This window comes from Ornithorhynchus anatinus, chromosome 12 (assembly GCF_004115215.2).
Source record: "Ornithorhynchus anatinus isolate Pmale09 chromosome 12, mOrnAna1.pri.v4, whole genome shotgun sequence".
Lineage (NCBI taxonomy): Eukaryota > Metazoa > Chordata > Mammalia > Monotremata > Ornithorhynchidae > Ornithorhynchus > Ornithorhynchus anatinus.
In genome coordinates this window covers 7,816,409-7,843,708 of record NC_041739.1, presented here as the reverse complement: position 1 = coordinate 7,843,708, position 27,300 = coordinate 7,816,409, and the positions used below count along the sequence as shown (strand labels likewise).

At 52.2% G+C, this 27,300-nt stretch overlaps 1 protein-coding gene across 1 annotated transcript; it reads left to right on the top strand.

The window, feature by feature from the left end:
- Nucleotides 1–15,819: 15,819 nt before the first annotated feature.
- SAP30 (Sin3A associated protein 30) lies at nt 15,820–25,581 on the top strand (the record flags this gene model as incomplete). The annotated part of the gene is given in 5 exon segments (XM_029077029.1): nt 15,820–15,858; nt 15,860–16,066; nt 19,664–19,789; nt 20,273–20,371; nt 25,248–25,581. Coding segments are annotated over 5 exon segments (594 nt in total), but the record flags the coding sequence as incomplete, so codon positions are not given.
- Nucleotides 25,582–27,300: the final 1,719 nt, after the last annotated feature.

Sequence of the window (27,300 nt, the reverse complement as noted above, 5' to 3'; positions counted from 1 at the left end):
AGGATACAATCCCATAATAATTATTATTGATATAACCATAATAATTAGTAACAATAATAATGTTGGTATTTGTTAAGCGCTTCCTTGAATCTCTTGGCAGCAGCTTGTCAAGTGGGTAGACCCCAGGTCCACTGGCCATGCAGGTATGAGGATACAATCCCATAATAATAATTATTATCGGTATAGCCATAATAATTATTAATAATAATTATGTTGGTATTTGTTAAGCGCTTACTATGTACAAAGCATTGTTCTAAGTCCTGGGGGGGGGGGATACAAGGTGATCAGGTTGCCCCTCATGGGGCTCACAGTCTTCATCCCCATTTTACAGATGAGGGAACGGAGGCCCAGAGAAGTGAAGTGAGTTGCCCACAGTCACCCAGCTGACAAGTGACAGAGCTGGGATTCGAACCCATGACCTCTGATTCCCAAGCCTGGGCTCTTTCCACTGAGCCACACTGCTTCCCCTACAGTGCTCTGCCCACAGTAAGCGCTCAATAAATACAATAAAAGCAAATCGGAGTGGACACAGTCCCTGTTTCACATGGGGTTCAAAGTCTTAATCCCCATTTTACAGGTGAGGTAACAGAGGCATAGAGAAGTGAAGTGACTTGCCCAAGGTCACCCAGCAGACATGTGGCGGAGTCAGGATTAGAACTCAGGTCCCTCCAACTCCCGAGCCTGGGCTCTATCCACTACGCCAGGCTGCTCCTCTGTGGAGCAAGGGACAGTGTCGGGTCCGACAGCTTTATACGTACCTCAGTGCTTAGTACATAAAAAGTACTTATTCAATGTGTCATCGTAATTCTTAATAAGAGTGGAAGAGGAGTCAAAGTCCCTTATGAAAACCATTATATTTTAGAGGGCAAGTTGTATCGAATGGTACCCTATGTAGATCGGAATTGTTTTTTCTCAAGTGCTCGATTTGTGTTGAAAATATACGGTGCTTCCAGAGTAACAGATAGAGAAGCAGCGTGGCTCAGTGGAAAGAGCACAGGCTTGGGAGTCAGAGGTCACGGGTTCGAATCCCGGCTCTGCCACCTGTCAGCTGTGTGACTGGGGGCAAGTCACTTCACTTCTCTGGGCCTCGGTGACCTCATCTGGAAAATGGAGATGAAGACCGTGAGGCTCCCGTGGGACCACCCGATGACCCTGTCTCTCCCCCGGCGCTTAGAACGGTGCTCTGCACGGAGGAAGCGCTTAACAAATAGCAACATTATTATCTTTCAAGTAAACTAATGCAGTCACGCATCAATCTTTCACTTCGAATAGCCTGTCGACCCTAAATGGTCCCTTTCAGCTTCCAACGTCCAAGTTCTGCTCTACTAGAGGAGTCGTAGGGGTGCTCAGTCCGGGACGGGACGCTTGGTAGCCCGCTGGCTAATGTAACTCTGAGATTTTCAAATGCTTCTTAACGCCAACCTACTGGGACCTTCCCGACAGCACTTCGGTCTGAAAAGTCAGCGTGTTTTTCCACTCTGAGCGCTGCGTTTAGAACGGCAGCAATTTACCTTAGACAGCTGCAGAGCAGAGAGTGAAACTGCATCGGTCACATGATAGGAAATGACCGCTGCACAACACATCTATCTTGGTTACTAGTTGTTAAATTTAGGCACGCCAGCTGCTCTCGATTGTAATATAAGCGCCGGCCCATCGTTAATCGAACATTTGTGGGTCTGTACGATAGGGAAGTCGTTCCTTCACTGATGATTGAAAAACTTTCCTCTATTTCTCCTCAAGCTCGCGGCCTCTCCTGAAAGAAAAAGGGCTGGAAATTGGGCTTTAGGATCCCTTAAAAACATGGGTTTTGCACCACTATTATCTGGAACAGGTCTCGGGGGCCGCGTCCAATCCGATTATCTGGCGGGTCGCCCGCGCACTTAGCCCGGTGCTTGGCGGTTACTGAGCCTTGAACGAACAACACAACTAATCACTGTATTTTTCTAAAAGGGTTGGTTCCCGGTGATTTTTAAATTATATTTAGTAGACACTTCGTGCCGAGCGTGGGGGACGGGGGAGGGTAGAAGCAAAGTAATCAAACAAGTCACGGTCCCTGACTCACGTGGGGCTCTCACAGGGTAAGAGAGGGCCCTGGGTCCCAGAGAGGTCAAGTGATTTGCCCAAGGTCACTCGGCCAGCCAGTGCCTTCGGTGCGATTCCTGCATTCATTCGTATTTCTTGAGCGCTCACTGTGTGCACAGCACTGTACTAAGCGCTTGGAATTAGAACCCAGGTGTCCTGATTTCCACTTCCGTGCCCGTCCCCCTAGGCCGCTCCACCTACCTCGCTCACCGACCAGAACGAAGTAAGAGGTTTTTAGCTCGGCACCGCAAGCCCACTCACAACTTGCTAGCTAGCATATATCTGAACATATTTATTGCTCTATTTATTTTATTAATGGTGTGCATTTATCGATGCTCCTCCTGTAGATCCATGTCGCTGGTAGTGATGCCCGTCCGCTTGTTTTGTCGTCTGTCTCCCCCTTCTAGGCTGTGAGCCCGTTGTTGGGTGGGGATTGTCTCCATCTGTTGCCCAATTGCACCTTCCAAGCGCTTCGTAATAATAATACTAATGTGGGTATTTGTTAAGCGCTTACTATATGCCGAGCACTGTTCTAAGCGGTGGGGGAGATACAGCGTAATAGGGTCGCCCCACGTGAGGCTCACAGTCTTCATCCCCATTTTACAGATGAGGGAACTGAGGCACAGAGAAGGGAAGTGACTTGCCCACAGTCAGCTGACAAGGGGCGTAGCTGGGATTCGAACCCATGACCTCTGACTCCCTAGCCCGTGCTCTTTCCACTGAGCCACACTGCTTCCCCTACAGTGCTCTGCACACAGTAGGCGCTCAATAAATACGACTGAATGAGTCCTTATTTCATCGCAGGGGTCCACTTTCCCTTCCCGGAGGGAGCGCGCAGTTGTTCCGGGTTAGAGCCCCCCCCAAGTCCTGCCCTCTTTGCGGAGTCTGCCTGTGCCTTCTATTAATTACATTTTATTGTATTTGGTAGCCTCCTAATCCAGGCGTCCTTCCCCACTTCTCCTCTCCTAGCCCCACTTTACATTGGGAAGCAGCGTGACTCAGTGGAAAGAGCCCGGGCTTCGGAGTCTGAGGTGATGGGTTCGACTCCCGGCTCTGCCGCTTGTCAGCTGTGTGACTGTGGGCAAGTCACTTCGCTTCTCTGTGCCTCAGTTGCCTCATCTGTCAAATGGGGATTAACTGGGAGCTTCACGTGGGACAACCTGACGACCCTGTATCTCCCCCAGCGCTTAGGACAGTGCTCTGCACATAGTAAGCGCTTAACAAATACCAACATTATTATTGTTATTATTAAAATGGGGATTAACTGCGAGCCTCACGTGGGACAACCTGATGACCCTGTATCTCCCCCAGCGCTTAGAACAGTGCTCTGCACATAGTAAGCGCTTAACAAATACCAACATTATTATTGTTATTATTAAAATGGGGATTAACTGCGAGCCTCACGTGGGACAACCTGATCACCCTGTATCTCCCCCAGCGCTTAGAACAGTGCTCTGCACATAGTAAGCGCTTAACAAATACCAACGTTATTATTATTATTAAAATGGGGATTAACTGCGAGCCTCACGTGGGACAACCTGATGACCCTGTATCTCCCCCAGCGCTTAGAACAGTGCTCTGCACATAGTAAGCGCTTAACAAATACCAACATTATTATTATTATTATTATTATTATTAAAATGGGGATTAACTGCGAGCCTCACGTGGGACAACCTGATCACCCTGTATCTCCCCCAGCGCTTAGAACAGTGCTCTGCACATAGTAAGCGCTTAACAAATACCAACGTTATTATTATTATCCCCCCCCTCAACTGCCACCAGAGCATTTCCGGCTGCTCTTACTTTTTTATCTTTATATTCTGTTAATTCCTTCTCGCTGAAGTTTCCATTAGCTCCCCTCCGCCCTGGGAGGCTGTAAACTCCTCAAGGGCAAGGACCACGTCCGCTAACTCTACCGTACTCTCCCGAGAGCTTGGTACAGTGGTCTTTCCCCAGAAGGTGCTCGACAAATGGGACCTTGGACGAGTCGCTTCACTTCTCTGTGCCTCAGTTATCTCATCTGTAAAATGGGATGAAGACCGGTAGCCCCAGAATAATAATGTGAATAATGTTGGTATTTGTTGAGCGCTTACTGTGCGCAGAGCACTGTTCTAAGCGCTGGGGTGGACACAAGGGAATCAGGTTGTCCCACGTGGGGCTCACAAGTCTTCATCCCCATTTTACAGATGAGGGAACTTCCCATGTGGACCGTGTCCAACCTGATTCGCTTGTATCTCCCTCCCGGGGTTTAGTATAGGGCAGTCACATAGTAAGCGCTTAACAGAGGCCATAAAAAACAAAAACCAAAAAAAGATTATGATGCTCTCCTCCGTGGAACTTACTCCCCCTCGTGGCCTAGCGGAAAGAGTACTGCCTGGGAGTCAAAGGACCTGGGTTCTAATCCTGCCTCCGCCTCATGGCTGCTGGGTGACTCTGGTCCAGTCATTTAACATCTCGGTGCCTCCGTTTCCTCGTCTGTAAAATGGGGATCAAGACCGTGAGCCCCCCGTGGGACAGGGACTGTGTCCAACCCGATTATCTTGTCTCTACCCCAGCGCTTAGCACGGTGTCTGGCACATCGTAAGCACTTAACGGATCCCATTATAATTATTATATCCGACAGGCCACCATTCGAGTCACCTTCAAAGCCCAAATAAAATCATATCTCCTCCAGGAAGACTTCCCTGACTAATCTCTCATCTCCCATCTTATTTTCCCTTCCTTCTGCATTGCCTATGCACTTGAATCTAGACCCTCTAAGTCCTTAAGTACTGACCCCCTTCCCCCCGCAACAACAATTATAATAATAACAATAACGACGGCATTTGCTAAGCCCTTACTATGGGCCAAGCACTGTTCTAAGCGCTGGGGTGGATCCAAGGTGATCAGATTGTCCCCACATGGGGCTCAGAGTCTTCGTCCCCATTTTTACAGATGAGGTAACTGAGGCCCAGAGAAGTGACCTGTGCAAAGTCACACAGCGGACAAGTGGCGGGGTCGGGATTAGAACCCACGACCTCTGACTCCCAAGCCCGGGCCCTTTCCACCAAGCCACGCTGCTGCTCCTATGGACGTATCCCGGCTCTGCCCCTTGTCCGCCGTGTGACTGTGGGCAAGTCACTTCGCTTCCCTGGGCCTCAGTTACCTCATCTGTCAAATGGGGATGAAGGCTGTGAGCCTCACGCGGGACAACCTGATGATCCCGTACTCCCCCAGCGCCTAGAACAGTGCTCTGCACAGAGTAAGCGCTTAATTACCCACATTATTATTATTATCTCCTATTTCCCCCAAGCAATTAGGGCAGTGTTTGGCACCTAGTAAGGGCTTAACAAAGACATCAGTTGTGACCTAATATTTGGAAACAGAGAGCAACTGGTTTTGGGGGTGGGTTTTTTTTTTTGTTGTTGTTGACCCTGATTCGCTCTGCTTTGGTAGCTCTTTGGGGAGGAAAGAGGAGAGTATTTTTATTTTTTAAACCACGATGCATGATTCAGTCCCTAACGGTGGGCGTGTGGAGAGGGAAGGAGAGCTGGGGCAGATCCGGAGAGGGTTCCCGAGAAGCAGAGCCGTTCAGAATGACATTTCTCACTGTGCTTTTAATCCCGGGGCTCAGAGGCGGTTGGAAAGGGCGAGGCGTGACTGGCCACCCTTCGTCAACAGGCAGGGAACACAGACAGACCATCTCCCGGAGGGATTTCCATGGTTTCCCCCCAGACACCATCGAAACACTGCCCTCCAAATAAGGCCCCAAACTCCAGCCGGGGAGAAGGAGCAGAGGGGAGAGAAGTGACTGAAAGAGACGGAGAGGGAGGGGAGAACCCCCGCGAGAAAATCAAGTTTTAAGGGCTAACGCCTGGGGGGAAATACTTCAGGCTAATCTGCGGGGAGGGGGCAGGCCGGCTGATGGATGCAAATGTATGCAAACGGCTCTACGGATTCAATCGAAAGGGACAGGCAGCATTTGCAAAGGGTAGATGAGGCTCCTGCTTGAGGCGAGAAGGTTTCCCAGGGAGTAAGTAGTTTGAGATTCTCTGCAGGAGGGAAAGGAGAAGAATTGAGTTCGTCAGTCTGCCTTCCCTTGCCCTTTCCCACAGGCTAAGAATGCTCTCCCTGCAGATCTTCCACCCCTGCTGTCCACCGAGCTCGGGGTTGGAATCGTGGGGGTGAGGAGGAAGGGGGAGAGAGATGGGGGAGAGCAGCCCACGATAAAGGATAATCAACCCCCAGCGGAGGCCGGCTCAGTGTCTCTGAGAAACTGAACCCGGGAACCTCTTGATCCCAGAATTAATGCCCCAGAGCAACCTGCTGGACCCCAATACCATCCTCATAAACAGAGAAGCAGCGTGACTCGGTGGAAAGATCCCGGGCTGGGGAGTCGGAGGTCGTGGGTTCCAATCCCAGCCCTGCCACTCGTCAGCTGGGTGACTGGGGGCGAGTCACTTCTCTGGGCCTCAGTTCCCTCAGCTGTCAAATGGGGATGAAGACCGTGAGCCTCACGTGGGACAACCTGATGACCCCGAATCTCCCCCCCAGCGCTTAGAACAGCGCTCTGCACACCTAGTAAGCGCTTAACAAATACCAACATTTATTATTATTCTTATTATTATTACCTTGGATCTCTCCCAGCGCTTAGAACGGTGCTCTGCCCCTAGTAAGCGCTGAACAAATACCAACATTATCATAATAAAGGCATTTATGAAGCGCTCTCCCTCTGCTAAGCCCGGTCCTAAGCACTGGAGACGATGCAAGGTCATTCATTCGTTCATTCATCTATTCAATAGTATTTACTGAGCGCTTACTAGGGGCAGAGCACTGTACTAAGCGCTTGGAATGGACAAATCGGGGACAGAGAGAGACAGTCCCTGCCCTTTGATGGGCTTACGGTCTAATCGGGGGAGACAAGAACATAAGAGATAATAATTTGGTATCTGTTCAGCGCTTATTAAGATCATCAGGCCCCGCCCAATCCCTGTCCCACACAGGAGTCCCAGTCCGTTCATTCATCCGACGGCATCTATAACAATAATGTTGGTATTTGTTAAGCGCTTACTAGGTGCAGGGCACTGTTCTAAGCGCTGGGAGAGATCCAGGGTCATCAGGTTGTCCCACGTGAGGCTCGCGGTTAATCCCCATTTTCCAGATGAGGTCCCCGAGGCCCAGAGAAGTGAAGTGACTTGCCCACAGTCACACAGCTGACGCGTGGCAGAGCCGGGATTCGAACTCACGACCTCTGACTCCCAAGCCCGGGCTCTTTCCACTGAGCTTATTAAGCCCCTACTGTGGGCAGAGCACTGTATTAAGCGCCGGGGAAAGTACGGTGCAACGGTAAAGAGTGACAATCCCTGCCCGCAACGAGCTGCCAGTCTAGAGGTGGGGGGAGGAAGGGAGCACAGGTGTCTTACCCCCATTTTACAGATGAGGAAACGGAGGCGCAGAGAAATGGTGTGAGATCCCCAGAGCCGCGACTGGAACCTGGGTCTCCGGACTCCCTTGCCACAACTCTTTCCAGTAAGCTAAGCTTCCTCCCCATTCCCGTAGCTTCAAAACACCACTTGGCTTTGAAATTTCTCTCTGCGCCAAAGGAACGCACGATTGCTCGATTCTGTAGACTCGCTTTGGAGGCCGAGACACTTTACTACTTAGAATAACATTTGGGTGTGCCTTGGAAAGAGTGCTTCCTTATATAAACCATTTCCTGAAACACCAAAGTAGAAAGTCCAACCTTCGGAGGAAAAGTAATGCAGGCAGTACATCTTGTGACTTCCCGGAGAACCGAGGGTAACGGAACAATCTCTCGGCCTATGAAAAAGGGAGTCGGTGGTGGGCGGCGCGGACGCGTTCTCTTAACTTCCCTGCGCCTCAGTTACCTCATCTGTAAAATGGGGATGAAAACTGGGAGTCTCACCTGGGACGGCCTGATGACCCTGTATCTCCCCCAGTGCTTAGAACGGTGCTCTGCACGTAGTGAGCGCTTAACGAATACTAACATTATTATACCTTCTCCTGTTGACAACCCTCCCCGATTTGAAAGGAAATAATAATAATAATAATGTCGGTATTGGTTAAGCGCTTACTCTGTGCAGAGCACCGTTCTAAGCGCTGGGGGAGACACAGGGGAATCAGGTTGTCCCACGTGGGGCTCACAATCTTCATCCCCCCTTTTCCAGATGAGGGAACTGAGGCCCAGAGAAGTGAAGTGACTCGCCCACGGTCACCCAGCTGACGAGTGGCAGAGCCGGGATTCGAACTCACGACCCCCGGCTCCAAAGCCCGGGCTCTTTCCACCGAGCCACGCTGCTCCTCTGTGATAGTGACCGATGCTTCGAAGCGGAGCCCCCAAATCTTCAACCACGTGCATCTTTTACAACTGTTGAGAACGAAGGTGCAGGAAGGAGTGAAAGAGAAACTTTAAATTGGGCAGAGGATTTGGGTTAGAATGCATTCGTAATATAAATGACCTCTTCTGGAGAAATGAATAGTCTCCTCAACCGTAAAAGGGGATTCGGTACCCGTTCTCCTTCCTGGTTAGACTGCGAGCCCCGTGTGCCCCGGGGAACTTGTCCGTCCTGATTAACTCGTGTGTGCCCCAGCACTGAAAACAGGGCTTCCCACACAGAGTAAGCGCTAAACAAATACCGCACCGCACCATATCGGGTATCTGAGGATGATATGAAGGGGGTGGGGAGTAGGGTAGGAACTGAATTGCTTAGGGGGTGAAGACTCAAGCGTATTTGAGAAGCAGCGTGGCTCAGTGGAAAGACCAAGGGCTTTGGAGTCAGAGGTCACGGGTTCGAATCGGCCACTTGCCAGCTGTGTGACTGTGGGCGAGTCGCTTCACTTCTCGGCGCCTCAGTTACCTCATCTGTCAAATGGGGATGAAGACTGTGAGCCCCACGTGGGGACAACCTGATTCCCCTGTGTCTACCCCGGCGCTTAGAACAGTGCTCGGCTCATAGTAAGCGCTTGACAGATACCAACGTTATTCAGTGGAAAGAAACCCCGGCTTGGGAGTCGGGGGGTCGTGGGTTCGAATCCCGGCTCTGCCACTCGTCAGCTGGGTGACTGTGGGCGAGTCACTTCACTTCTCGGGGCCTCAGTTCCCTCATCTGGAAAATGGGGGTGAAGACTGTGAGCCTCACGTGGGACAACCTGATGACCCTGTATCTCCCCCAGCGCTGAGAACAGTGCCCTGCACATAGTAAGTGCTTAACAAATACCAACATTATTATTATTATTATTACCTTGTATCTACCCACTTGGCACATACTAAGCGCTGAACAAATACCACCATAATTATTATTATTAATATAACAGAGGCGATAGATACTTTCTCTGCCCACGACGAGTTTAGGGCCTAGATTAGGGGAAGAAAATCAGGGAAGTAAGACAGGAGGGGGCAAGGTGATTGAGTGCTTTAAAGGCTGGGGTAGGGAGTTTCCGTTTGAGTTTTTTATTCCCATCTGACCTATCTCGCAGCTGCTTTCTTCAAGGTCTGACTAAACGTCATCCAAACAGTAGGCCTTTCCGTGTTCAAGAAGGATTTTTAAGTAGAGGGAGTTTAATTAGTAGACAATTTAGGCCTCAGTTCTCCTATCCGGTCTCCCCTCACCGATGCACTTGGCTGTGTACTCTTTAAGCACTTTGCTACTCCCCCCAGTCCCACGGCACTTACGGAAATATCCTTTACTCTGCCATTTCCCCCATCTGTGATATATTTTAGTGCCTGTCTCCCCCTTTCATTCATTCAGTAGCATTTATTGAGCGCTTACTATGTGCAGAGCACTGTACTAAGCGCTTGGAATGAACAAGTCGGCAACAGATAGAGACGGTCCCTGCCGTTTGAGTCCCCCCGTAGACTGCGAACTCCTTTTGGGCCACGATCCCACCTACCAACTTGCAGTGCTCCGCATCCAGTAAGGGGCTTAATAAATAGCAGTGATCGATTGATTAATAGAGTGGGAGGTCTGCAACTGATTCCGAGGCGCGCACCCCCAAGCTAACGCTTTTCACAACTCTTCCTGTCCTTATCATTGCATCTCCAGCGCTGCCTTTCGGGACTCGAACTTTTGGTTTCATTTACTGCTCCTCTAGACTGGAAGATGATGATAATAATGATGTCGGTATTTGTTAAGCGCTCACTGTGCGCAGAGCAGTGTTCTAAGCGCTGGGGGAGATCCAGGGTCATCAGGTGGTCCCACATGGGGCTCACAGTTAATCCCCTTTGGACAGATGAGGGAACTGAGGCCCAGGGAATAATAATAATAATAATAATGTTGGTAATTGTTAAGCGCTTACTATGTGCCGAGCACTGTTCTAAGCGGTGGGGTAGACACAGGGGAATCAGGTTGCCCCACGTGAGGCTCACGGTCTTCATCCCCATTTTCCAGATGAGGGAACTGAGGCACGGAGAAGTGAAGCGACTTAATAATAATGTTGGTATTTTTTAAGCGCTTACCGTCTGCAGAGCACTGTTCTAAGCGCTGGGGTAGACACAGGGGAATCAGGTTGCCCCACGTGAGGCTCACGGTCTTCATCCCCATTTTCCAGATGAGGGAACTGAGGCCCAGAGAAGTGAAGCGACTTGCCCACAGTCACCCAGCTGACAGGTGGCGGAGCTGGGATTCGAACCCATGGCCTCTGGCTCCCAAGCCCGGGCTCTCTCCACTGAGCCAGGCTGCTTCTTCGTGGTAAGATCGTTGTGGGCCGGGAACCTGTCTGTTTATTGCGGTGTTGTACTCTCCCGAGCGCTTGGTACAGTGCTCTGCACACACTAAGCACTCAGTAAATAGCATCAAATGAATGCCTAAATACATTTCCGGGAGGGTCTCGTCTCGTGCTGTGGAGTCGTCTCCGACCCGGAGCGACGCCATGGACCCGTCTCTCCCAGAAGGCCCCACCTCCATCTGCAGTGGTGCCGGTAGTGGATCCAGAGAGTTTTCTTGGTAAAAATAGAGAAGCGGTTTACCGTCGCCTCCTTCGGCGCAGTAAATCTGAGTCACCGCCCTCGACTCCCGCGCCGCAGCGGCCCAGCCCAGGTGAGTTTTCACTTGCAGCCGACGGCCCGTCGCTCGCCAGCCGCTGCCCAAGCTAGGAAGGGGGGATGGATCTGCCTCTGCTTGACTCTCCCTCCCGAAATCGAGACTGGTAGAGGACTGGAAACGCTCCGGGTGCGACCCTGAGAGTCGGGTACTAACGTGAAAACAGCCGGAATACTACCTTTGGACCTTCAGGTTTTGGCCCAGTCTGGCAGCGTGATGGAATGATCGACTGATTGATGATACTAATAATAATGATGTTGGTATTTGTTAAGCGCTTACTAGGTGCAGAGCACCGTTCTAAGCGCTGGGGGAGATACAGGGTCATCAGGTCGTCCCACGGGAGGCTCACAGACTTAATCCCCATTTGACAGATGAGGGAACTGAGGCCCAGAGAAGTGAAGTGACTCGCCCACGGTCACCCAGCTGACGAGTGGCAGAGCCGGGAGTCGAACCCATGACCTCTGACTCCCAAGCCCGGGCTCTTGCCACTGAGCCACGCTGCTTCCCCTGGAGGTGATGGAAGCCAAGGGAAAATGGGGAACTCATTTTAAAAGCTGCAGTGGTGGGGAAGAGGGCAGGTGGAGGAGGTCAGGGAGGAAGGGGGGGAATTTACCTGTTCACTAGGGAGCCAACAACCAGCAGAGACGGATAGAGAAGCAGCGTGGCTCGGTGGAAAGAGCATGGGCTTTGGAGTCCGAGGTCATGAGTGCAAATAATAATAATGTTGGTATTTGTTAAGCGCTTACTCTGCGCAGAGCACTGTTCTAAGCGCTGGGGGAGATACAGGGTCGTCAGGTCGTCCCACGTGAGGCTCACAGTTAATCCCCATTTTACAGATGAGGTCACTGAGACACAGAGAAGTCAAGTGACTTGCCCACGGTCACACAGCAGACAAGTGAAGAACTAAACCGTCCGGGGAGAAACTTGCCCATCAGTCAGTTGTATCTAGAGAGCAAGTAGGGTGTGCAGGGCAGCGTATCGAGTGTTTGGCCCCAGAGAGCTTTCTTCAGGTTAGCCTTTCTCGATAACGATTTGATAAGGATTTTTGTCCTCCAGGCTCATCTCGATGCCCTCAGCCTTTGGCTCCGTTACCCGGGGCCTGGGCCTGGAGTTCCGGGATGCCTCTAACTTCGGGACGACGCGTCGGTCGGCAGGAGAAGGAGGGACGGAATTTGGTCCGGGTAGTGGCCATCCCGCTCGCGTGAGAATCGACTCTATTTATTTCAAAAGGTGAGGAGAAACTGTACTACACGGGAAAGAGGAGAAATCCTCCTTCCGTTCCAAAGCCCAAGGGCGAGGCCATCCGAGTGAACAACAGCAGGTTTACTACACACTTGCAGTTGCCACTGTCGTCTCTTTTAATAATTAATAATAATAATAATAATAATGACGGCATTTAAGCGCTGACTGTTTGCAAAGCGAACAACAGCAGACTTATTAAACGCTTCAAGTCGTCTCTCCACCCGACTGTCACCGTCGTCTCTTTTAATAACTAATAAATAAAAATAATAATGATGATGGCATTGAAGCGCTTACTATGTGCAAAGCAAACCACAGCAGACTTACGAAACACTTGCAGTCGTCTCTCCACCCGACTGCCACCGTCGTCTCTTTTAATAACTAATAAATAAAAAAATTAAGGATGATGGCACCGAAGCGCTTACTGTGTGCAAAGCAAACGACAGCAGACTGACTAAACACTTAAAGTTGTCTCTCCACCCGATTGCCACTGTCATCTCTTTTAATAATTAATAATAATAATAATAATAATGATGATGGCATTTGTTAAGCGCTTACTACGTGCAGAGCACTGTTCTAAGCACTGGGGAGGATACAAGGTGATCAGGTTGTCCCACGCGGGGCTCACCGTCTTCATCCCTATTTTACAGATGGGGTAACTGAGGCCCAGAGAAGTGAAGTGACTCGCCCAAAGTCACACAGCTGACAAGTGGCTGAGGCGGGATTGGAACCCATGACCTCGGACTCCCGAGCCCGGGCTCTTTCCACTGAGCCACGCCGCTTCTCTACTAATAATGCCGATGTTTGTTAAGCGCTTACTATGGGCCAGTCACTGTAATAATACTGTTGGTATTTAAGCGCTTACTATGTGCCGAGCACTGTTCTAAGCGCTGGGGTAGTCACAGGGGAATCAAGTTGTCCCCCGTGGGGCTCCCAGTCTTCATCCCCATTTGACAGATGAGGGAACTGAGGCCCAGAGAAGTGAAGTGACTCGCCCACGGTCACCCAGCTGGCGAGTGGCAGAGCTGGGATTCGAACCCATGACTTCTGACTCCGAAGCCCGGGCTCTTTCCACCGAGCCAGTACTAAGCGCTGGCTTTTCTGGCCGGTCCGGGCGCGGGCAGAGCGGCTCCTGGGCGGGTGGTCCGGCCCCGGGTTTGCGGGGTAGGGAGAGGGGCTGCCCCCGCAAACACCTCCTCCGGGAAGGGTCAGGATTGGCGGCCCGGTGGTCAACGGGGAGACACTGGGAAGGGAAGCCCCCTCTTCCCCGCATCCAGAGCAGCCCCCTTTCCCCAGCGCTTAGAACAGTGCTCTGCACATAGTAAGCGCTTCACAAATACCAACATCATTATTATGATGGTGATGCTTATTCTCCCCCAGATTGGTGGGGCCGGGGCAGGACCGACCCTAGTTCTAACCCTCGTCACCACCTTGCAGGGAGGTCTCCCGCTCAGAAGCAGCGTGGCTCAGCGCAAAGAGCCTGGGCTTGGGAGTCAGCGGTCATGGGTTCGAATCCCGGCTCTGCCACTTCATTCGTTCCATCAATAGTATTTATTGAGCGCTTACCAGGTGCAGAGCACTGTACTAAGCGCTTGGAATGGACAAACGGGTAACAGAGACAGTCCCTGCCCTTTGATGGGCTTACAGCCTCAGTTCCCTCATCTGTAAAATGGGGATTAAGACTGAGAGCCCCACGTGGGACAACCCGATTCCCCTGTGTCTACCCCAGCGCTTAGAACAGTGCTCGGCACATAGTAAGCGCTTAACAAATACCAACATTATTATTATTATTATTAATCGGGGGAGACGGACAGAAAAGAACAATGGCAATAAATAGAATCACTTGTCAGCTGTGTGACTTTGGGCAAGTCACTTCACTTCTCTGGGCCTCAGTTCCCTCATCTGTCCAATGGGGATTAAGACTGTGAGCTTCACGTGGGACAACTTGATTCCCCTGTGTCTCCCCCAGCGCTTAGAACAGTGCTCGGCACATAGTAAGCGCTTAACAATTACCAACATTATTATTATTATTATTCTCTGGGCCTCAGTTCCCTCATCTGTCCAATGGGGATTAACTGTGAGCCCCGTGTGGGACCACCTGATGACCCTGGATCTCCCCCAGCGCTTAGAACAGCGCTCTGCACACAGTAAGCGCTTAACAAATACCAACATTATTATGATTATTATTCTCTGGGCCTCAGTGACCTCATCTGTAAAATGGGGATGCAGACTGTGAGCCCCACGAGGGACAACCTGATGACCCTGCATCTACCCCGGCGCTTAGAACAGTGCTCGGCACATAGTAAGCGCTCTTTTTACTGCCATTGTTCTTGTCTGTCCGTCTCCCCCGATTAGACCGTAAGCCCGTCAAAGGGCAGGGACCGTCTCTATCTGTTGCCGACTTGTCCATTCCAAGCGCTTAGTACAGTGCTCTGCACATAGTAAGCGCTCAATAAATACTATTGAATGAATGAATGAATGAATGAATGAGCAGTGCTCTGCACAGAGTCAGGCGCTTAACAAATCCCCACATGATCATTTCAGTGGCAAGAGCCCGGGCTGGGGAGTCAGAGGTCATGGGTTCGAATCCCGGCTCTGCCCCTTGTCAGCTGGGTGCCTGTGGGCGAGTCACTTCACTTCTCTGGGCCTCAGTTCCCTCATCTGGAAAATGGGGATGAAGACTGGGAGCCTCCCGTGGGACCACCTGAGGGCCCTGTATCTCCCCCAGCGCTTAGAACAGTGCCCTGCACAGAGGAAGCGCTTAACAAATGCCATAATTATAATCATTTTTATTAGTATCCCCCTCCCACCCGCGCGCGGGGGAGGGGAGTCGCGTTGCACGACGGGATATGTAGTCCTGGCCCGCTGAGAGGGAAGGGCGGCGGACTCCATCTCCCGTGATGCTCGGCGGCGGGAATGGGGGCGCGTCGCGTTGCCCGGCGGGAAGTGTAGTCCTGCCCGGCTGGGGGGGAGCGGAGGGCGGCGGGGGGGGGGCGGACTCCATGTCCCGTGATGCCGTGCGGCGGGATGGGGGGGGGCGTCGCGTTGCCCGGCGGGAAGTGTAGTCCTGCCCGGCTGAGGGGGAGAGGAGGGCGGCGGGGGGCGGACTCCATGTCCCGTGATGCCGTGCGGCGGGATGGGGGGGCGTCGCGTTGCCCGGCGGGAAGTGTAGTCCTGCCCGGCTGAGGGGGAGCGGAGGGCGGCGGGAGGGCGGCGGGGGGAGGACTCCATGTCCCGTGATGCCGTGCGGCGGGCGGGGCGGGGCGGGGCGGGCGGCGGCGGCGAGCGGGCGTCTGAGGCGATGGCCCATGACGGGGCGGCGGCGGCGGCGGCGGCGGCGGGGGGAGGCCGCTGTTCGGGGCCGATGAACGGCTTGGCGGCGGAGGAGCGGGGCGGGGAGGCGGCGGGGGGGGCGGCGACGGCGACGTCCTCCTCGTCCTCCTCGTCCTCCTCCTCGGCGGCGGCGGCGGCGGCGGCGGCGGGCCCGGGTCCGGAGGGGGGGGGCGGGCGCGGGGGGGGCTGCGGCTCCCGGGGTCGCGGGGGGGGCGGGTTTGGCGGGGGCTCCGTGCGGCCCCGGGCCCGGACAGCTGTGCTGCCTGCGGGAGGACGGAGAGCGGTGCGGACGCGCGGCGGGAAACGCCAGCTTCAGCAAGAGGATCCAGAAGAGCATCTCCCAGAAGAAGGTCAAGATCGACCTCGACAAGACCGTGAGTGCGCATCCCGCACCCGGTCCGCGCCCCGAGACGCCCCCCGCTCCACGCGCCCTGCCTTCCCTCGGCCCTCTTTGTGGCGCCTCAGGGGTGCAGAGCACTGCACTGAGCGCTCAGGGAGAGCTTTCCTTCATGCAGTCGTCTTTAGGGCGCTCACTGGGTGCAGAGCACTGCACTGAGCGCTCAGGGAGAGCTTTCCTTTATGCAGGCCTCTTTTGGGCGCTTAGATGGGGTGCAGAGCACTGCACTAAGCGCTCGGGACACCCTTCAGTCCTTGGGGCGCCTGATGGGTGCAGAGCACTGCACTGAGCGCTCAGGGAGAGCTTTCCTTCATGCAGGCCTCTTTAGGGCGCTTAGACTGGGTGCAGAGCACTGCACTGAGCGCTCGGGACACCCTTCAGTCCTCCTTGTGGCGCCTAGTGGGTGCAGAGCACTGCACTAAGCGCTCAGGGAGAGATTTCCTTTATGCAGGCCTCTTTAGGGCGCTCAGTGGGTGCAGAGCACTGCACTGAGCGCTCAGGGAGAGCTTTCCTTCATGCAGGCCTCTTTAGGGCGCTTAGATGGGGTGCAGAGCACTGCACTAAGCGCTCAGGGAGAGCTTTCCTTTATGCAGGCCTCTTTAGGGCGCTCAGTGGGTGCAGAGCACTGCACTAAGCGCTCAGGGAGAGCTTTCCTTCATGCAGGCCTCTTTAGAGCGCTTAGACGGGGTGCAGAGCACTGCACTAAGCGCTCGGGACACCTTGCCTTCAATGCAGTCGTCTTTGTGGCGCCTGCTGAGTGCAGAGCACTGCACTGAGCGCTCAGGGAGAGCTTTCCTTCAGTCTTATTTAGGGCACATACTGGGTGCAGTGCACTGGACTAAGCGCTCGGGAGAGCTTTCCTTCATGCAGTCTTATTTCTTGGGTGCAGAGTCCTGGGCTGAGCGTCCGGGAAAGCATTCATTCATTCATTCATTCGGTCGCATTTATTGGGTGCAGAGCATTGGACCAAGCTCTGGGGAAAGTTCATTCATTCAAATCGTATTTATGGGGCCCTTACTGGGTGCAGGGCACTGGACTAAGCGCTCGGGCGAACATTCATTCAGTCGTATTTGTTGGGAACTTGGTGCAGAGCACTGGACTAAGCGCTCGGGCGAGCATTCATTCAGTCGCATTTGTTGGGAGCTTACTGGGTGCAGAGCACTGGACTAAGCGCTCGGGCGAGCATTCATTCAGTCGTGTTTGTTGGGAGCTTACTGGGTGCAGAGCTCTGGACTAAGCGCTCGGGCGAGCATTCATTCAGTCATTTGTTGGGAGCTTAGTGGGTGCAGAGCACTGGACTAAGCGCTCGGGCGAGCATTCATTCAGGCATTTGTTGGGAGCTTAGTGGGTGCAGAGCACTGGACTAAGCGCTCGGGCGAGCATTCATTCAGTCGTGTTTGTTGGGAGCTTACTGGGTGCAGAGCACTGGACTAAGCGCTCGGGCGAGCATTCATTCGGTTGTGTTTTTTGGGAGCTTAGTGGGTGCAGAGCACTGGACTAAGCACTCGGGCGAGCATTCATTCGGTCGTGTTTGTTGGGAGCTTACTGGGTGCAGAGCACTGGACTAAGCGGCCAAACGAGCATTCAGTATTCATTGGGGCGTATTTATTGAGCGGCGATTGGGTGCGCAGCACTGGGCTAAGCGGTTGGGAAAGTAGGATGCAGCCATAAGGAGCGACAATCCCCGCCCGTAACAAGCTCACAGCCGAGAAGAGGGAGTATTCTTAGTGCTATCACATCCATTGAGCGCTTACTGTCTGCAGAGCACCGTACTGAGCGCTTGGGAGAGCACAGAGCAGCCGGGCCTAGTGGCAAGAGCCCGGGAGTCAGTGGACGTGGGTTCTAATGCCGCCTCCGCCACTCGTCTGCCGCGTGTGACCTTGGACGAGCCACTTCCCTCTTCCGCCCCTCGGTTACCCCATCTGCAAAGTGGGCACGGAGGCCGTGAGCCCCACGTGGGAGCCCCCGATCACCTTGTCTCCACCCCAGCGCTCCGCGCAGGGCTTGGCACCGAGGACGTCCCGGCTGCCCACACGAGGCCCGGGGTCCGGGCCGGGCTTCGGCTCCCTGCCGGTCCCTCCCCGCCCGGCCGCCCCGCCCGGCCGCCCCGCACAGCCCCGCACAGCCCCGCACAGCCCCGCACGCTGTGGGCAGGGTTTGTCTCCATTTGTGGCCGAGGTGGACTTTCCCAGCGCTTAGGGCAGGGCTCGGCACCCAGGGAAGGGCCGGAGGGATGCGACTGAAGGAATGAACGAGCCGCAGTGGGGACGCGGGCGGGGAGCGGGGAACAGAGTCCTGGCAACTCCTGCTCCTCCTCCTCCACATCTTCCTCCTCTTCCTCCTCTCCACCGACCCCCCCAACCCCTCCTCTCATCCGGAAGGAGAGGAGACAAAGAGTGGTTTTGTGGCCTCCCGAGGCCGGGCGGGGGGGAAGGTGGGAGAGAGGAGGGGCGGGAATCCTGGCTTTTGGTTTTCGTTTTGCTTTTTCTTCTCGTCCGCAGTGGAGGAGCCGCCTTTGTGGGGTCTCCCGTGCCCGGGGGGCCTGCCCGCCCCGGTGCCCGTCGCCCCCGCATTCCCGCTCTCCTCCCGCACCCTGCCCCTCATCTCTGCCTCCACCCCAGGTGGCTTCCGAGGCGCCAGTCCCCTTCCTCCTCCTCCTCCTCCCGGGCAGGGGAGGGAGATGGGTCGGCCTCGCCCGGCCCTTGCCCGTCGCCCCCGTGCCATTTCGCCTCATCTCCGGCGACCACCGGGATGCCCCGGCCCCGACCTCTCGGCCTTCGGAGGGGGATGGCGCGGGGAAAGACAACACCCCCGCGTAGCAACGGTCCTGCGGTGCCAGCCCCCGGCTCAGTCCTGGGCCGAACGCGAGGGCTTCGGCGAACGGCGGGCCGGCGCGAGCTCTGGACGCCCTCCGCACGATTCCCGGGAATGTTGTAGGAAAAGCGCCCCTCGGGGAGCTGGGGCCCTTCGACTCGGATCCGAGAAGCTGCTCCAGCCACCCCGAAATCCCCCAGATTGCTGTGGCTTCTCTCCCCACCCCAGACACACACACACACACACACACCAGACCCAAAAAAACCCTCTTGAGATCATGCAGCAGCTCGAAACTCGGTCAGGGAAATTCAGGTTATCCAGCACACGTTGAAGAACGCGCGTGTGCATCCCGCTGTGCCCGGGGTGACCTTTGGGAGCCCCAGAGCCACGTGGGGAAACGGTCTTCCCCTCGGGGGTCTAGAAAGACGACAGCCAGCTAGGTCGCTTCCATCCTGCCGCGTTTTCCCATGACAGAACCGAAAGGGCCGAAAAGAGCCCCGTTCTGCAGTTAAGAGGGAACCCCGGAGTAGAGCGGGGTCGCCAAATGCAAACGACTCTGATGACTTCCGTGGCGGCTCCCGATAAACAAAAAAACAGTTTCAACGGGCCCGTAGAACGCGGTTATGTCGGTGTTTTTTTTCCGGCTCGCTTTTTTCCTCCCCCAGCTCTCTCGGGTTACAGCGCGTCGGTTTTAGGAACTCCACGCGGGAGGCAGGGGGGAACTGTAGTGATCTTTGTGTAAAACTTCTTTTTTTTCCAGGCGAGGCATCTTTACATCTGTGATTTTCACAAAAACTTAATTCAGAGCGTGCGGAACCGAAGGAAGAGGAAAGGGAGCGATGATGATGGAGGCGATTCACCTGTGCAGGATATTGATACTCCAGAGGTAGATGCCGATTGTATTAGTCTCTCGAGTGTCGATCCGGGTACCTCTTTGCTCTGAAGACTTTCCGTTTCGAGGCTTTTATACTGCAGCGCATCAAATGTTTGCACGCTTTTAAATGTCGTGGAACGTTTGCACGCTTTTAAAACGGAACATCGGGGTTCCAAAAGAGCAGAATCGCAGCGGTTGTGGAACAGATGATTTAATCTGCTCTTTAATTCGAAAGGAAATGCTCCGAGTACTTGTAGATCTTTCACGTGACTGGTTGCCTGTTCGTCTCTTCGTTCGTCTCTTCTCCCCACCACGTTCCTTTATTTCATTAAGAACTTTGAGGAGAAGATTTTTGATCGTTTCTTATGCTAGTGCCAAATCTTTATTGTATGATTGAGAAATGCAGGTCCTTTTTTTTTTCCATTCCTTTAAAATACGCAGATGTACACTAATAGCGATTTCCTTTTTTTTTTTTTTTTTTTTTTTTTAACCTAGGTTGATTTATATCAGTTACAAGTAAACACTCTTAGGCGGTACAAAAGACACTTCAAGTTACAGACCAGACCGGGACTTAACAAAGCCCAGCTTGTTGAGGTACGGTAATACCTTTTGCCCTGTTGTAGAGTCTGATGAAAGTGAGTGAGGTTTCTTTCCACGTCTTGTTTCTTGAAACCGGGATTTAGTCACCGTGTCACGTGACCTCTCAGGTGTGTCCCTGTATTTCTGTCTTAGAAGTGAATTCCGGCATTCACTTTTGCATTAATCACAGGCTAGCCTTTTGGCGATTCTTTTTTAAAGCACGGACCGGATAGGGGAAGCTTAATAAACACTCTTGGGGTACCGGCCCAAGTGATAATAGAAAGCGTATTGTGAAACCGAGATTTCTAACACTCTCTCTGTGAAAGATCATTGTTGCTTTTTTTTTTTTTTCCCCCAACCTGTATTTGCCTTCAGAAAAAACCCCAAGGGCATCTATCTTCCGAGTCCATCCGAATTCACAGCGGTTTTTTATTTAGAATGCCTCTCCAGCTGTACCAAATCCATACTACCTAGGATATTTTTTGAAAGTCACGTAGAGTATTTTAGATCTAACAGCCGAAGAGGTCCCTCGATTCTAAAAATAAATTCTCATGTCCCGACTCAAATTATAATGTTTAGCGTGTGTTAAGAACTTAGAGGCAGATCGAGTTATGTATTAACGAGTACCCAGTCCTGCGTACGATGGGTGGATAATGCCCCTACTTTGCGGCCGGAGCACCAATTCGGCAATTGGCTCAACCCAGTGAATTTGAGTTGAGAGTTTAAGAGTTTCCTACCTCTCTGTCGGGCCCTCGGATCCCTCGTAGAGGAAGGAAAATCCTACCCATCAGAACAGCTCTATAAAATATTCTTGGGTTGCTGGCTTTTAGCTTGAGGTTTTATGGATGATTTGTCCATTTTATTGTTGCGAATTTACCTTAGGAATTAACGTGGCACGCGGTGATCAAGTAAAGAATCAGAGCTGTTTAGGGCCGGATGTTTCCTTGTCCTCTTGTGGAATCCGGGCTTCATCAGCCTTTCATTTATGCGAACTGTAACTTTACCTTTTACTTTACGGTCAACCCTCCGTTCGTTTTTTCATGGTATTAGGCGCTTGCTCTGTGCCAGGCACTGACTGCGCTGGGGTAGATACAAGCTAATCAGGTTGGGCACAGTCCATGTCCCACATGGGGCTCACAAGTCTTATCCCCATTTTACAGAGGAGGTAATGGAGGCACAGACAAGTTAAATGACTTGGCCGAAGTCACCCGGCAGAGAGGTCAAGATCGCCAAGATCCGCCCTTTCCTCTCCACCCAAACGGCTACCTTACCCCTACGGGCTCTCGTCATATCCCGGCTAGACTACCGTGTCGGCCTTCTCTCCGATCTCCCTTCCTCCTCTCTCGCCCCGCTCCAGTCTATCCTTCACTCCGCCGCCCGGCTCATCTTCCCGCGGAAACGATCTGGGCCTGTCACTCCCCTTCTTAAAAACACCTCCAGGGGTTGCCTCTCGACCTCCGCTCCAAACAAAAACTCCTCACTCTAGGCTTCGAGGCTCTCCATCACCTTGCCCCTTCCTACCTCTCCTCCCTTCTCTCTTTCCACCGCCCACCCCGCACGCTCCGCTCCTCCGCCGCCCACCTCCTCGCCGTCCCTCGGTCTCACCCATCCCGCCGTCGACCCCCGGGCCGCGTCCTCCCGCGGTCCCGGAACGCCCTCCCTCCTCACCTCCGCCAAACTGATTCTCTTCCCCTCTTCAAAACCCTACTTAAAACTCACCTCCTCCAAGAGGCCTTCCCAGACTGAGCTCCCCTTCTCCCTCTACTCCCTCTACCGCCTCCCCTTCACCTCTCCGCAGCTTAACCCTCTTTTCCCCCCATCTCCCTCCGCTCCTCCCCCTCTCCCTTCCCATCCCCTCGGCACCGTACTCGTCCCCTCGACTGTATATATTTTCATCACCCTATTTATTTTGTTAGTGAAATGTACATCGCCTCGATTCTATTTAGTCGCCATCGTTTTTACGAGATGTTCTTCCCCTCGACTCTATTTATCGCCATCATTCTCGTCTGTCCGTCTCCCCCCGATCAGACCGTGAGCCCGTCAAACGGCAGGGACCGTCTCTATCTGTTGCCGACTTGTTCATTCCAAGCGCTTAGTACAGTGCTCTGCACATAGTAAGCGCTCAATAAATACTATTGAATGAATGAAAGGTGGCGGAGCCAGGATTAGAACCCAGGTCCTTCGGACTTCCAGGCCCGTGTTCTGTTCACTAGGCCGTGCTGCTTCCCTGCTTCTGTGTTACTCAGGTCTTCACTTCTCTGTGCCTCAGTTACCTCATCTGTAAAATGGGGATGAAGACTGTGAGCCCCACGTGGGACAACCTGATTCCCCTGTGTCTACCCCACAGCGTGGCTCAGTGGAAAGAGCACGGGCTTTGGAGTCAGGGCTCATGAGTTCGAATCCCAGCTCTGCCACTTGTCGGCTGTGTGACTGTGGGCGAGTCACTTCACTTCTCTGTGCCTCAGTTCCCTCATCTGTAAAAGGGGGATTAAGATTGTGAGCCCCACGTGGGACAACCTGATTCCCCTATGTCTACCCCAGCGCTTAGAACAGTGCTCGGCACATAGTAAGCGCTTAACAAATACCAACATTTATTTATTACCCCAGCGCTCAGAACAGTGCTCTGCACATAGTAAACGCTTAACAAATACCAACATAATTATTATTCATTGTGTTTTGAACAGTTGACCGACAGTTGTGCGGTTGCACATCTCAAAGAATGTGTTCGGTGAAGCAAGAGAGTGGGTATTCTCTTGGATTGGAAGCAGTGTGGCTCAGTGGAAAGAGCCTGGGCTTGGGAGTCAGAGGTCATGAGTTCGACTCCCGGCTCTGCCACTTGTCAGCTGTGTGACTGTGGGCAAGTCACTTCACTTCTCTGTGCCTCAGTTCCCTCGTCTGTAAAATGGGGATAAACTGTGAGCCCCCCGTGGGACAACCTGATGACCCTGTACCTACCCCAGCGCTTAGAACAGTGCTGTGCACATGGTAAGCGCTTAACAAATGCCAACATTATTATTATTCCGTCGATTTCTCATAAGATTAATTTCATTGGGCTGGGGGAAGGTTGACCATTGAATATTCTTAGGATACAGTAATTTAGGGGAATTTGATAGTCAGTGGATACTTATTCGAGTAATGCTTCAGAAAAATGCAACGTTGAAAGCGTGGTTTATTGGATTAACAGAATGGTAACGTTTCAGCCAATATTTCTCGCTCATTTTTCCTCAGTCGACGTGGATTCGGTCCAAGAATCTTAAGGAATCTAGGAAGGCAAGATATCGCCTGCATGAAAATCTGTAGTGAATCCCTGTAATAGGTCCAGATGAGCTCCTGACAGGTTTACAGTTTGTCCCGAATTTCTATCACACAATGAGACTTGACCAAATCAGACCCATGAGTTGAACGAAGGAATCTCCACTATGGAAGACACCTCTTATCTTGATGATGATGTATTATTTACATTGTTTATTATAAGCAATTTATATTGTCCGTCTCCACCTCTAAGGCTGTCGGCTTGTTATAATGATAGTGTTGGTATTTGTTAAGCGCTTCCTACGTGCAGAGCACTGTTCTAAGCGCTGAGGTAGGTGCAGGGGAATGAGGTTGTCCCACGTGAGGCTCACAGTCTTCACCCCCATTTTACAGATGAGGGAACGGAGGCCCAGAGAAGTGAAGTGACTTGCCCACGGTCACACAGCTGACAAGGGGCAGAGTCGGGATAGGCAGGGAACGTGACTGCTAATTCTCATTACTCTCCCAAGAGTTTAGTACTGTGCTCAGCATGTGGTAAGTGCTCAGTAAATATCCCTGATGGATGACCCCTCCGATTAACGTTTCTACTTTCGCATCACTTTTATTCCCAGGAGCACCGAGCGGTTTATTGGGCAATATAAAAAGCAACTCTGGACAGCTTGAGGTCCTCGGAAGTTGTACGTAATACTCAAAATTGTGAGGATCTAAAACTGCTACTTAATTCAAAGGCAGAAATTTTTAAAAATCTCCCATTCCGTATCTTACCCCTAAGCAGAGCTGTATGTGGCCTTGCCTAATTTGTAGATCTCTCTCTGCGAGTTTCATCTGTCGTCCGTCTCGCCAAATTGCCAGATACGAAAAGTCAGACCTCTGGGAGTCATCCTAGACTTGGCTGGCCGCTCGGCGAGTGTTCAGAGTGCTTACGTTTGATGATATTTCTGCCAGTTCCTTGGAAAAGAACATGTCGGGCGGCCCTGACCTAAGCTATTAACCTCTGGTCAGTAGTTCCTTTCAGAGCTAGACGACAACGGGAGTTATCTACTGCTGGCCTCCAACTCCCAGTCGAGGGTATTTGATTGAGGGCCCCTGGAATGAGGAGCACGAACAAGAGGTTTCCTGGTTTGGCTTGCTCTCTCTCCTTTCAAATTGTCCACCTTGAATAGAGGAGTTTTCTAGGTCACTGCAGATGTGATGCAGAAGGTTGCAGATGGCGCTTTATTAGACCCAAGTGTAGCAGTTTTTCTTCTTTGTTACCCGATTCCAGATTGCAAGTTTGAAAATGAAAGTAACCACATCTCATCTGGGCATGACTCAGACTATCAGATGATCAAATAAGCAGGAGTGTGGCATAAAGTTTGTTCTTGTATGTTTGCCGTCTTTGCGATTCTGCCCATCTTATCCCTCTCGGTTAGCCTGCTTCTGTTTCACCTTTATCCCCTTGGCTTTTACTTGTTGAATCCTGTCTTAATTCCTTTCATTTTCCCTAAAAAAAAAAAGGACAAGGAAGTATATTTAATAACATTCCAAGTTTTCTCTGGCTGAGATCGTTCTCTCCCCCCCCCCCCCTTTTCTTTTGGTCTCAGTAAAGTGGTCATGCTGTTAACTTCAGTTAATTTCCTTGCATTTTCTTTCTTTGTAGATAATTGGTTGCCACTTTAGGTCAATCCCGGTGAACGAAAAGGACACCCTAACATATTTCATCTACTCTGTGAAGAATGACAAGAATAAGTCAGATCTAAAGATTGAGAGTGGCGTTCATTAGAGATGTATCCAGAACTACTATTTGGATGTACAGATATTAAGACTGTTTCTGACATGCGGAAACTTTCCTTTGTATTTTTTTCTTTTCTCTTTCCACAGAGGACTGGTCTCTGGCTTTATTTTTGATCTTGGGAATTAGTTGGAGGCACTCATGTGAAATGAGTGTTCCTAGATCAAATATTTTAAATAAATGATATTGATATTGTAGTTACTTCAATGAGTTTAGAGTCTGACACTGGTGGGACTTGCGGTCGAGTGGGTTAGCCGGGTTCATCTTCCTCGTGGTTCTACCGCCTCGGGTCCCGAAAAGATCACACCGTGAGGGCCCGCGTCGGGGGGGTAGCCCTTGTCCGGAATGAGTGGTTGAGAAGCAACTGGGTTGAGAAGAAATGCTCCCTAATTCTCCTCTTTCCCTTCTCCTCCCCCATTCCCCAGCACACTGGGTCTCCTTGGAACACTGGCCTCTAAGCTGCTTTTGAACGCCTTCCTTAGCGCCTTTAATCTGATAGGAGGTCTGAAAAAAGCAGAGCCTGGTAAGCATATGCGGCATGTGGCCTTTTTTCCCTTTCAAGGTGACCCTCCGTTTTGATAAGGCAGGCGTTTACAGAACTGAAAAGCCGGCCTCGTAAAGTTAGAACACACGATTGAGTAAAGCGGCGCTGTCGTAATGAACTTGCAAAAGCGGGAGGACACTCTAATGAAATTTCTCTCCCGCGTGAAGTAATCGTACTTACCGAGAAATAGAGATGGTTTAAAAGGAGGAATTGCATTTCGTAAACGCTGGTAGATTTGAAATAAGTCCTCGAGGGGAAACTTAGTTGTCCAGGCTTTTGATGCAAAAGGTAGAGCGGAATAACAGCCTCGGGGCCGATCCCGTTCTGTCTTCTCCTGCCCTGTCGGCCCATTTTCTGTCATTGTTCATAAGTCAGGAATGCAGATACACCTCTCGAGGCTCCCGGGTGGGCGCGTGGCCCTTCTTTAGAAGGAACCACCCTTCCTGTTGCCCAATTCTCAGTACGTTTGCCCCGCCTCTTCAGGCCGCCACTGCACACACCTGTAGGGGATGGTATCACCTAAGGAAAGGCCGGTCCTCCTGCGACTCGTCGTAGGAAAAGCACCAACTTCCCTTACCCTTGGTTGAGGCTCACTTGGCTGTCTCAGCCAGATTTAGCTGAGGGCATCGCTGGGGCTAAAAAGAAAGATATTTTTTTCATTTGACAGGACCCATCTCCATTGGCCAGAGTGCTTTCCCCCCCCTCCCCCCGGCCGCATCCCTCTTACTTATTGTATGTCTCAGTGGGAGGACGGTCTCTTCTCGTTCCAGGTCAGTGTTGGAGCCAGGAGAGGCTCCTGCAAGATTCTGTGATCGGGTTTTGTCCGAGCTAAAGTTATTGCTTGGGGATTTCCCCCTTTGGAACTGCTGCCCTGGAAGTTCAGAAAAGTTAAAAAAAAAAAAAAATTGGGGTATTTGTTAAGCGCTTCCTATGTGCAGAGCACTATTCTAAGCGCTGGGGTAGATACAGAGAAGCAGCGTGGCACGGTGGAAAGAGCCCGGGCTTGGGAGTCAGAGTTCATGGGTTCGAATCCCGGCTCTGCCGCTTGCCAACTGTGTGACTTTGGGCAAGTCACTTAACTTCTCTGTGCCTCAGTTACCTCATCTGTGAAATGGGGATTAAAACTGTGAGCCCCACGTCGGACAATCGGATCACCTTGTATCCCCCCAGCGCTTAGAACGGTGCTCTGCACATAGTAAGCGCTTAACAAATACCACCATTATTATACAGGGTAATCAGGTCGTCCCACGTGAGGCTCACAGTCGTCATCCCCATTTCACAGATGAGGTCACATAGGCACAGAGAAGTGAAGTGACTCGCCCACGGTCAGCCGACAACCGGCAGAGCCGGGATTCGAATCCATGACCACCGCCTCCT